Source organism: Chionomys nivalis, chromosome X, assembly GCF_950005125.1.
Source record: "Chionomys nivalis chromosome X, mChiNiv1.1, whole genome shotgun sequence".
NCBI lineage: Eukaryota > Metazoa > Chordata > Mammalia > Rodentia > Cricetidae > Chionomys > Chionomys nivalis.
This window is the reverse complement of record NC_080112.1, coordinates 71,405,973-71,418,263: the sequence shown is the minus strand read 5'-3', so window position 1 is coordinate 71,418,263 and position 12,291 is coordinate 71,405,973. Positions and strand designations below refer to the sequence as shown.

Sequence of the window (12,291 nt, the reverse complement as noted above, 5' to 3'; positions counted from 1 at the left end):
AGCTGGTTTTGAAGTTGTACTCTGGCTCAGTCCCTCTCCAATTCCAAGCCTGTTGGTAAGAGAAAAACCCAGAGTTTCTGGAGTTTCTGTCTCATGTCAAGAGCCATGATATAGGACAGAAAGAAATAATGAGTTTAGAAAACATCTTTGCTTTTCTTCATATCTATCATAACTTTCATTGAATATATCTATCATGCCTTTCATTGAATATACATATATACATATATATATATATATATGATCAATGTTTAAGTTTTTCAGAATGAACAATGAGTTTTTCCTGCAGTGATATTTGAAGTTTCCAGGAAGAAGATGGGGCCCCACAACAACTCCACCTCGTTCATATGACATCATGATACTGATAGCACTACTACAAGACCTGTTTTGGGTACCAGTTGCACAAGACAGTTCCAACTTGGTTAGCTGAAATGGTGCACATCTTATACAACATTCTGGCCAGACCTGCACAAAATACTCAGAGACTATTTGCAATTTTAAAAGACATTGATCTTGAAATTTAACCATCATTTTACTTTCACAGGATCCCCCAGAAAGAACGTCACCCCCATGACACCTGGAAGTAATTCTAGAGGATGACATCCCCTCTCCCAGTAAAGTTTGCCCTTGGGTTTAGGGACATCATTTAGGGGTTGATTATAATTAGTATACAGTTGAGGGTTGGGGGAGGAATTTTATAAGCTCAGGGATCATTTAAAAAAAAGAAGAGGGATAATGGGATGATGGGATAATAGATTGGTACTTGTTGGTACTTGTGAGTTATTGTTTTGATACAAATATATTGGTATAGATTCTTATATATTGATACAAAGTGAAATTATATTGACTATTGTATGCATGCATGTTTCTACCTTTTTTATGTATTGACATATATTGTATTGATATATATATTGTATATATTTACCATATTGCAGTTTACATTTCTACCTCTGATTAAGATACTTATATATTGTTTGTGTATTGATATATATTTGCCATACTGCAATGCATATTTGTACATTGTTTATATTTGGAGGTCATTATCCTCATTTGTTTCACAGTTGTTTATTGTCTTAGTCTTTAAGTTAGATAGATATTGAGAATTATATAGATCAATAGTCATCTAAGTTTGACATCTATAATTAGACTAATCAGGTTCTTTAGATACATAGAGATTATACTAAGTATAGATAGATAATCTTCAACCTCTTCAAAGAGCTGTAGAAAATGGCCTTTAATCTAACTCAGAGTTTCATGATAGTGAGACACAATTGCTCCTGGCAGCACTGATCTATTCCCGAGAGAATGTTGAGCACCAAAGACACTCCACCTGGAGTCTTTCTTTTTGGTAGAACTGGCCTTTGAGCAAAGAAATGCCCATACCTCAACCACTGACAGAGATACAGAGCATGCATTAATGGATAAAACAGGACTGTCATATCCTGCCAAGACAGGGTAAGATAGTTTTGAAAAGTTGCTTGCCTTTGAAAATGGTATGTCAGTTATGTTAGGCCTTATCCAAAGTTGGTTGCTTCAACACTGCAAACGTGACTTTGGGTGATTGCCCAGGTAGCTAGTTGTCTCTGTGATTTGTTGCATGTTTGGGAAGTTGTTTTACTGAACTTCCTAATTACCCAGGTAACATTATTTCCCTTCTCAGATCTTTGATGGGGTTGAAGACTATATAAATGTAGTTACTTTCCTCTCATTACTTGGCCAAGCTATTTATTATATAAGACCTAAGCTAGTTAGAATAGGATATTTGTACTTATTGTATATAATTTCATAGTAGGTTTAGAACTCTCTTACTTAAACAAAAGGGGGAGGTGTTGCAGGAGGTCCTTCCGCTCCTCCAGCCAATAGCCGCTGAGATACCAGCCCCTTGGGCCATGGTCTCTCTCTTTAAAAAAGCAGCCACTTCCCTCCTCGCTCTCTTTGCTTCCTGCTCCATTTCCGGCGACTAAACTCCTTCCTGATGGCACAGAGGGCTGCTGTCTGGGACGGTGATCTGTAAGTTTTTCCCCCTTTAAATAAATACCACGCTATTAATCATAATTCCAAACTGGTGTGGGATTGTTTGTGACTTACGCCTTCACTACCTGCCTGGGATGACCCACCCACCCTGGGACCTCAGTTTCCATCTAGAAGACATTTTCTCAATACCTCTGAATATGTCACCCCCCAAAGTAGCAAAGTTTAAGGGGGCAACAACAGCAAAAACAAGGCTGAAGACAGTGAACACCACCCTGAGCTTACAGATTCACAACTCCTCTTTGGAGATACACTCACCCAAGGTTCTTTAAATGTATGCATGTATGCTTAGTGTGGCCTTCACATTCTGTGTCCCTGTGTCTCCTCTAGAGAAACAGACTCTGGAACAAGGGTACTTAAGAATCACGTGAAAAGTTGAAAACTGTAAAGAGCCAGTTCAAGGTCCTTACATCTGGACATAAACAAGGCAGCACATTGCATGTTATGAACACCATGTGATGGTGTTCCATGAGACGACAGGGAAATTCACCTAGTCCTGAAAAAAATGATAAAAACCAAATGTTTGACACTCTGAAGTATAAGTCTATTTTTATGCCAAGAAAAACAGAACTGTGTGTATGCATGGGGACACATGCATGTATGTAATGTATGTTTGCAGAATTCTTGAAGATGCATACCTGCTCATACTAAGAGGGCTGGTAACAGTGGACGACACATGGCGGGACTATTCTATGATCTGACACTGTTCCTAGTCCTGGTGTATGTAAGCAAGCAAGATTTAAAGCATTGCAATGTGTCCTAGGAACCGAATGTGCTACCCTAGTGATAAGCAAAGAGGCTCAGGGAAGTTACTTGTGAGGCACAAGGCTGTAGTGCGATCCACCATTGTACGTAGTACTTTCCACAAATAATTACCTATAATTTATCCAGGTGTGATTCAGGGTTGGCAGGATCCTACAGACCTCTCTTCTGTGTAACAGTACTCCAACTGAAAAGTTCAACATTCTCTCTCGTCCCTATTCCCTTGGTTATCTCTGTACCTGATAAAGCTGAGGCTGCCATGAAAACCACTCTCTTCTCATATGTAATGTTTCACATAAGTAAAATTTCAGACAGACCATAATCATTCATTGATGAGAATCAATCCCACAATGTGAGACTCCTTTTACCATGATCCACCACCTCCCAACCGCTCCCACTCCCTGAAGACCTATGGTACACTTCAACGCAGGTGCGTGAAGACAGTTTTTGTTTTTCAAGCAGTGTCAAAGGGAAAAATTAATGCCCGTGCAGCATCAGTTTCTCAAGGAGTAAGCTGCCTTGTTATCCAAATGAACACCACACTCATTTTTCAGAGAAATCCAAAGATGGGCATACCATTCTGCTTCATAAACTGCCATAAGAAATTATCAGAGACAAGATGATTAGAGCAAGGGAAATTTATTTTCTCTTGGTCCTGCAGACTGTCCAGTCCAAGATCAAAGTGCTTCCCAGCTTGGTTTCTGCCGGGTTTCATGCTTAGCCTTCTTCTCAGCAAGTCACCCCATGGCATCTCCATCAGGATTCCTGCACACACAGAGCAAGTCCTCTGCTGTCTCCTCTGATGAGGACGTCAATCCCCTTAAGTCAGCTTCCCACCTAGGGATAACTTCTTCCTTAATTCCACACTAAAGGCTCCAAATCCAGTCAGCTCTGGGGCAGGACTTCAACAACAAAATTGTGAGGGGTCATAGTTCAGTCCAGACTGACACTGACCTGATGTTTCTGATCCATGCTGTCAAATGATGGACACATATATTATTGCCTTGAGACAGGGCCAGATGCTACTGACCCTCGTCCTGCCTAAGCAGGTAACTGCCACACTCCAGTACTGGTAAGGAAGCGAACCCACAGCACTACCCACATGTGTCAGTCCCTCGAACATCACTGCAGATTTCAGAATCTCCCAACCAGACTCTCGGCATGTCTTAAAGCAGGACAAAATCTTGGCACAAACCCTTAACTTAAGATTGAGCCCTGAGTCCTGAGAAACCTCACTCAGAGGTTGCATCATAACGGGCTCAGGGGTTCTGCCTGAGACAGTTCTCATGTCTCGTTCTGCCCCCAGGTGGAGGTTGAGGATGGCACCCAGTGCAGGCAAGGAAACCAGGAGTTCTACTATGGATGCAGGACCAAAAGGTGGTTCTTCTTATCAGCACAGGGCTCTTTGCAGGAGTTTGGAAGAAGCCCCTGCTTGCCATTTCATTTTCCTTACATGAATATGGACACTGGGAAAATGACGAAGTTATGAGGCCTTCATTTCTAGTCCTCACCATTGAGGTCAGAGAATTAAACCCAGATTTTTATTTACATCTAATCATGACATACAAACCCCATATTGTATTCACACAGATGGGCATGAATAGAAACGACAAGCATCGCTTCAGTCCTTCATTGGTTCACATGCCAGTAATTCTAAGTTCTTATGGAGCACTGTGAGAGGAAACCCATTTGAGTACATGGACGGGGAAAGGAGAGAGGACCAAGAAATCTATTCATTTCTTGGGGAAGGGGGATGATGGTTTGAGATTTGGTCAAAAATGTACCTGGAAATTCCTAAGCTTCTATTGGGGTGCTTGGGAAAATTCTGAAAAAGCACACATGAAAACTGTGGGCTCTTTACCTCCAACGTGCACAGGGACTCTACTCTTTAGGGCACAACAGAGGAGCGGCAGCACACCTGCTTGCACATCTCCAGGGCTGCTAATCATCTCCTCAGGGACCAGAGATGGCTTGTCTGGAGAAAGACTTGGTCTGGCAAATTTCACCTACAGTGTCTGCTCCATGGCAACCCCACCCCCAGTTCCTTCCCATGATGTCTCTCCCACCTGGAGTCCACCTAGAACTCTGGAGTGATGCCCATGGAGACAGTAGAACAGAGGTGATGGCTGAAGGCCAGCAGCAGCTTTACACAGCGCATGTATTCAAAGGCCGAAGGGACCATTCTCCATTCTCCTCCTCTAGTTGGAGCTGAAAGGCACTCGAGTAGCCATCCGTTCCTCACAAATGCCACATCTTCATCATAAGCATCAGTCATGATTTCCCCTACAATCTTCACAACTCAATGTGATAAAACCGATCAAGAGGGGAGAAAGATGATACTGCCTGCTTGAAGCCGAGTACGAAACACCCGGATTGACTGGCACTAAAGCACTTCCAAGAACTTAGGAAAGAACACAAGACAAGAAACCAGAGCAGTGCACACCATGACCTGGAGAGTCCACTAAATGATAAGGATCAAATGCTGTCATCCCAAATGAGATATGGCTAAAATATCCTTGTGCTTTCTTCTCAGAGTGAGGCCCCTTAGTGCATCTCTGCTCAGGAAGCTGCATGTAGCTTGAGCCTGTTGCGGGGGAGGGGGGCAGAGAGAAAACAGAGAGACACAGAGAGGGCAAGAGCACCTGAGGAGGAAGAGAAGGGAGGGAGGAGTAAGGAGCAGAGAAAGAAACAATGGGAGCGGAAGGGAGGTAGGCACATTGGAGAGGTGGGAGTGGGAGAACAGGAACAGGACAGGTCACATGTCAGCAATGTATCCACTGGATGTGCTGGATGTCCAGAACTGAAACAGGGAGGAACAATGGGGAGGGGCAGAGTGGGCAGGTGCCGTGAAGGGGCGTGCTCAGCAGATCTCTCCAAGTCAGTCCTGGAGAAGGGGATCACTGCTGCCATCACACACTCTCGTGCAAGGAAGTCCTAGGAGTCACTGTGGCTGGAACACACTCGTGGAAGATGATCTTCATTCCCTTCTTTCCACGGCCTGGGCAGGTCAGTTTCGTGTCCATGGGCTCTGGAACATCCTCCAGGGGGGGGCTGGTCTGGAACATCCTCCGGGGATACTGGGGTTTGGTCAGGCCATGGCTCCCACTTCTCCATCCCCAACCAGTAGCCGAATGGGGTAATGGACAGCAGTCATGAGGGACAGCAAACATGAGGTCTCAACTCTCTTTTTCAGACTGTGAGAAACCCACAACAATACTTCCAGGAAGGTATTGTCTTTGCTCACAACATGGAGAACTCATTCAATGGGCCAAGAGGAACCGGGAAGGCTGCTCCTCCGAGAAGGCCCTGGAAGGGTCGGTTCCAGAGAGCCCTGGCACGAGTGTCCAAGTTCTTCAGGTGAGGGCTCTGAGCCAGCCTGCCTCTTACCACTCACAAGCTGCAATGACTCCTTCCCTTTCCCTCAGAGAGCACCCCAGCCCTCCCCTCCACTCCCACAGGGCTTCTGAGGGTCCACTTGTCTCTATGTTTCCTCCTCAGGAGAGGCCGCCGGACAATCTGAGGCTGAGTCCACTGGGGTCCGAGATCGGGGCCATGGCCTTCTGCTGCCCAGGCCCTTGCCCTCCTGAGAATCTTGTTGAGTGCGGTTGAAATAAAGGCCATCATGCTTTACAATGTTTTGCCTCCGTGACATTTCCTTCACTTTCATACTGACACCCACCTCAGATGAGATGATTTGGGTATCAGACTGGGTGTCCCGGGAGTGCTGGTGCGAATGGCAGGAACTAGTCTCTTTCTTACTCCTGCTGAGCCATCCACTCACCTTCTTGAGGCAATGATTCTTGCTGCTTGGAGGTGGTGGTGGAGTCCTTGTTCAATGTGCAGTGAATTTCCCGCAGCTCTCAGCTCTGACCCCAAGGGGTACTTGCATGCACCGAAAATCCTTGAGGAGGGAATAGCATGTCTCTGCCCCCTTTCACTGCAAAGAATCCTCATATGGAGAAATACTTTGCCTCATTTATGAATGGGTAGTGGAGGAGTCAGTTTGGGGAAAGCTACATGGCGGAGGTTGCATAATGGGGAGCACGTCACTTGTAGAAACACTCCCTGGATCCTGCAAAAGGGCTTTAAGCTTCCATGCCAATAAACAGTTCCCAGACAACCCCCTGCCTATCAAAACAGTCGCTCTCCAAGGAACAGCCTTTTCTCTAACTACACATGGTTTGTCCTGTGTGGGTCTTTCTTGCATTTCCTTGGTGATCTTGAAAGATAACGAAACATAGTTTCCTCAGGATAAGGCGTCAATGGAAGATGGAGCACAGCTGAACCATTGATCCAACATGGAGGAGACCATGTTAGAAATGGCAACAGCTGAGCTGGAGATATGGCTCAGTAGTCGAGGACCTGCTACTGTTGTAAAGGACCACATCCTTAGGACTTTTCATGGGACAGCCAAGCTTGCTGAGGTGCCTATTAGGACTGTGGGCTTTAGACAATGAATCCTCCATGGCTATATTTGAGAAAAACTGACTGTAAGAAGTACAAAATGTACACCATCCACTACGCAGCCTTCGCCACTGACAATGAGCTGTGAGGCTGCAGATGCAAAGGAAATCTTTTGGCATCCCAAAGACAGGGTTTAGATTGACATCCTCATATCCACACCCAAAAGCCCTATTCTAGAGAAAAACAGACCATTCCCACAACACCCACCCCACTTCAACCTCAGATTCACATAGCACCATCACCCCCAGACCCCCAGGAGATACCTCTCCTTGTTTCCTTCACAGGAATGAACAATGAGGAGCTTTAGATTCAGTGCTCTCTGGACCCCACATATCTCATTGGAGGCCCCAAGATTGCTGCTACTAGATTCCATGGGGTTTGTGTCTAGAGGACAAGAAGTTTCTAAAGGGGCACCAGCACATAAATGATATGTGACCAGCAGCCTGCAAGGGTCAAAGTACTCACAGGGCAGCTACTAGGCTCCTGATATCCACTGGAAGCTATCCTAAGACAACACAGGAAATGTGGGTCCTTCAAAAGCCATGCTGTATATACAGGCCATCAACTTTGGGTAGAGCTACACTTTCATTAGATCCCTCTCTATTCATGAAAACCTCTGTAGCCCAACCAGATTGGATTGGTGCTGTGGTCTGTCCACCAAGGCTTATGCTGGCTCTGCTAAGACGTATTTCTCTCTCACTTCTGTCAACAGTGGTCCACAACACCAACAGAAAGCTTTACAGCTGCCCACAAGCAGGCCTTTTTCTTTTCCAACTTATGGAACCTCACTGTAATCCTACCACTGCCCTCATAACACACTGGCTCTCCCAGGCCTCAGGAGACAACCTCTGCTTTGTGCCCTTGCCTCAGGGGACACTCTCTGTTCTGGTGAACGGGCAGTTGCTCCTCTCCTGCCACTCGTTGGAAAGGACGGGTCAAGGACCCAGAGTGTGCAGGGAATGAACTGCACGTGAGCCAGAGTCCAGAGCACGGACCATAGCTGCTGCTAATGGGCCTTCCCTCTGGCAAACCCCAAGTCAAGAGTGTCTAGTCCCAGTTGATCCTCATTTATCTCCTCTCTCGGCCACAACTCGAGAGTGTGTCTCCTGCACACGTGTTCTTGCCCTCTCACCATCCCTCCAGTATCCTCTAATTCTACCCTTCCAGTTCCACGGAAGCAGGGAGTCCACCAGGTGTTCACAACATCCCGACAGGGGGTCACTGGCAGTTTTTACATCTCTAGTGCTGCCTCTCTTGGGGGCAGCTACCTGATGCCAAAGAAGCCTGCTGCCTCCCAGATGCTTCCTTCCCACGGACCCATGCCTGTCCTCTGGGCTCCCTGACCACCCCGGTAAAGCCTGCCTGCCGCCATCTACCTCAGTTATTCACACTGAGAGCCCCAACTAGACTCTCAGATGTGGGACAGAGCCTGAGTCTGCTGTCTTGCTCTTCCAGTGCCCAACACAGTGCCTCACATAACGGTCACTAGACACAGGTTAAATAAATGAGTCCATGAGCAAGGTGTCTAATTCAATTTTATTTCCCCATACATTCCAGAGATCTAGGTGAATACAGTAAATATTAGCTGGTTCTGCTGTGACAGGTGTTGGCCATATTTGTGTTTATCTCTGAATATCTGGAGGGGGAATCACCGCACTACGACTTCCGTCAGCATCTCAAGGAGCTACCGACTCGACCCCAGGACGTTTCAACATAAAATGACAGTGTCACAATTGTTTTGTATAAATGAAGAAATCTCCCGTAAATAAGGAACAAAGAAACCCTGGATGTTTGCCAAGCATAACCGTGGACACTCATACTTAATGATACGTCTAGAAAAGCAAGGCTTTGGGAAATGTTTTACTATGCCTTTGCGTCCACTCTGATCTGACATGTACATATGGAGGCACTTTTGACTTATCTTATGGCTGCGGGGATGGAACCCACAGCCTTGCCCATTTGAGGAAAGTCTTCTACCACTCATCCACATCCTCAGCCTTCATCACTTAGTTCTCATCCCTTTGAGGCCTCGCAACTGTTTCTCAACGAGAAAGAGGGTAGCTACAGAGAAAGCACAACCTTGCCATGTGCAGACTAGGCGCTAAGTCACCAGGAAGCACAGCCCTGGAGCAGAATGCTATGTGTCCTTCCTCACCCTGCTCTAGCCCTGCACTTCCTAATCAGAGCCACAGGGCCTACTGCTCCAGCACCCCTTTGACTACTCACAACAAAAGCAAGGAAGCCTCAGCCTTCCCTGGTGGCAGCCTGAGATGGTGACTGGCCCCTGCACTGTCCATCACTCCGGCATGGCTCTAGCCCTGGCCCTGGCACTTGCCCTGGCACTGGTGCTGATGCTTGCTTGCTTCAGCCACGGCAGGGGCCCTGGAACTGGAACTCGCACTAACGCTCGCACTTGTCACAGCATCACCAGCAGCTGCTTCTCGGCCACCGCACTGTGAGCACTGGGCACTTCCTCCTCTTCTTTCAAGGCCTCATTTACTGCCACAGCCAAGGCTCTGGGCTGGGTGTCATTCACTTGGGCCACAAACTCCAGGCCTTCCATCTGTCTTGCTTCCTTGGAGGGCCCCACAAGAATACTGAGAGACAGCACTGGACTGCTGGAGGGCACCTACTCGTGCACCACAGACTTGTGCTGCACACAAGCTCTGGCCATTCCCTATGGTGACGGCTCCCCAAGGACGGGATGCTTTTTAGGCGAGCATACCTCCAGCACCCTCCACACCTCCCCGAACACCTCCTCTGGGACACAGCTGGCCTGCACGAAGATCAAGTCCGGGATACTCAGCAGAAAGCCCAGTCTTTAGCGTGCTTGCCCTGGTCTGGTCGCCTGTCAGGCCCCCAAGGCAGGGCAGGCTGGATTTTTTTTTCCTGTTCGGGACATAGGCGTGCTCTGGAGGGCCAAGTTCCTTCACCTAGACCCAAAGACTAACTCGGGGAGGTCAGAGGTTCTCTTGAAAATCTCGGGGAAGAAGCTCCTGCACCTTTAGGATGACACACTTCAGCATGTCTGCCCTTTTGATCCACACAGTCTTCGCGTTCTTAGCCAGCAGGTACTGCGCCAGCAGCTCAGCTACTTTCTAGCTCCCAGGGCTCTGGGCATGCGCGCCAGGGGTGGTGGGGCCCGCGGGGTGCTCGGCGGGGGATCCCCTAGGGGCTTGGGGGGTCCACAAAGGAGCTCGCAGAAGCACCTGGGCGGGGGAGGGGGGCTACGTGCCTCAGAAGAAATGCTCTTGGGGCTCCGGGCAGCATTTAGCGTCCCCGCTGCCGGCGCCCCCGCGGGGTTTCCTGGGCAAGGAGGAGAGAAGGAGGCCAGGGGCCCTCTGAGACCCGCAGGCCCTGGGTGCCACCTCTACCGCGGACGTTCTCACCTGCGGCTTTGGCTGGCCCGGGAAGCAGGAACTCGGGGAGGAGATGCGCGTCCACGGGCATTCGGCGGCCGGCCCGAGCGCTGGCTGCGAGGCCGCGAGGACCGTGACGTCGCCGCGGACGCTGCGGCGGCCGCCGAGGACACCCGCAGCCCCTGGGTCTGGAGTCCCAGGCCGCGGCCCTCACACCCCGAGGACCAGGAAGCGGGCAGGGGAGGGGGCGCAGCCTCCGCCGCGACCTGTGGGAACGCGCTGGCGCCGCCCCGCAGCGCCTCTGCCGGCCGGGGACGGTACTGCAGCCCCGGGCCGGAAGGGTGCGGGGGCGCTGCTCCCAGAGGTGGGGGCCGCTGAGGCCAGCCTTTCAAGAGACCAGAAGCCTCGGGACCACACTCAAAGCAAGCCTGCCTTCCTCCCTATTGGCTGTTACTGGGAAGAATCAGTCCTTTGGGATCACCTGTGTCTCCCTCCCCCTGCTCCTTGAGGAGCCAGCTCCCTAGGAGACAGATGCCTCTGCCCCTGAGTGGAGGGAGGCCTTTCTCCAGCAACAGGCCCTCCTGCTTCCTCTAGGCGTGCTCCACTTGGGAGGGCTGCGGTGGTCGCATGCCCTTTCGGTATGTGGCCTCTCCACTACACAGTCCAGAGAGACATTAAGTATAATCTAACTTTCCAGAGCCCATGGCATCTTTGTTTACTTAGTCCTCTGCCTCCCACCTCACTGGACCTCTTTGTTCCCCCACACAGTACTTTCTTTCCTCAGGCCTGTCATCTGACATTCAGGAACCTCCAATAAACCCTGAGCACAGAGGTCAGCTCCCAGGCAGCCCACAAGGAACCAGAAGATTTCTCCACCCCAGTCATTGCCTCTTTTTGTTGCAGCGTGTCCAACAGGTTAGAATTCCGTTTGCAGCCTACCCTTTCTAGACAGTAAGCTACCAGCCTCATTTTCTTAATGTCTACGACTTGCTCTGTATCCCGATGAAATGGTCCCTGAATTTCCACATGATGCCGACGCTTCTGCTTTTCAGATTTCTCCCGCTGCTGGCATTTTATTGCTGCTCCTCCTGTTATGGAGACTTGAGCATGTTTTATCGTCTGAGTAAAATAACTTCCCCTCATTATTCTGTTTTCAAATCTTTTGAAAAATCTTGTCCTCTATATGAATATCATGGTCAAAATTTGCTAATTCAAGACGTGCATGGCTTGATTTGCACTAGGATAGCCGGGTATGTAGAGCTCAGCACCAAGGACAGTTAGCATCTGAAAAATGTGAAGATTATCAACCACAAAAACGTACGTCCTGCCATTGATTCTGGCTTCTATTCAGGGTACTTCAGTTTTCTTTGAAAGTTGCCTTGAGTAGCTATTGCATTTTTCTGATGTTTGTCAATGCCCCTTTTTGTTTTACTGTTTCTCTGAGTTGGATATTTCCCCACTGTGTGTTCTAACTATTTTTGACATGTCAGAAGCCCGGTTGTCTCCTATCTTTAACTGATCTGCTATAAAGCCATATGAACAACAACTGCCCTTAACTGGAATTCGCTCTCAGTGGGTGTTCATTGCATGCTGCAGTTCCTTTACCGCTGTCCTCTTTCTAGTCACTCTGACTAGGACTGTGATACTTTGTTGTCTAATGTTCCTCCTATGAAATTTC

At 48.4% G+C, this 12,291-nt stretch overlaps 1 protein-coding gene across 1 annotated transcript in view; it reads right to left on the bottom strand.

Moving 5' to 3' along the window:
- The window catches only part of LOC130868463 (CRACD-like protein), a 33,958-nt gene extending 22,202 nt beyond the window's left edge, over positions 1 to 11,756 (bottom strand). Inside the window, exons 1-2 of the mRNA XM_057760679.1 lie at positions 11,474 to 11,756; positions 10,644 to 10,998 (exon numbers count right to left, since the gene is read on the bottom strand). Coding sequence (XP_057616662.1) covers positions 10,644 to 10,998; positions 11,474 to 11,756 — 638 coding nt within the window. The remainder of the gene's footprint in view (positions 1 to 10,643; positions 10,999 to 11,473) is intronic.
- Between the last annotated feature and the right edge of the window lie 535 nt (positions 11,757 to 12,291).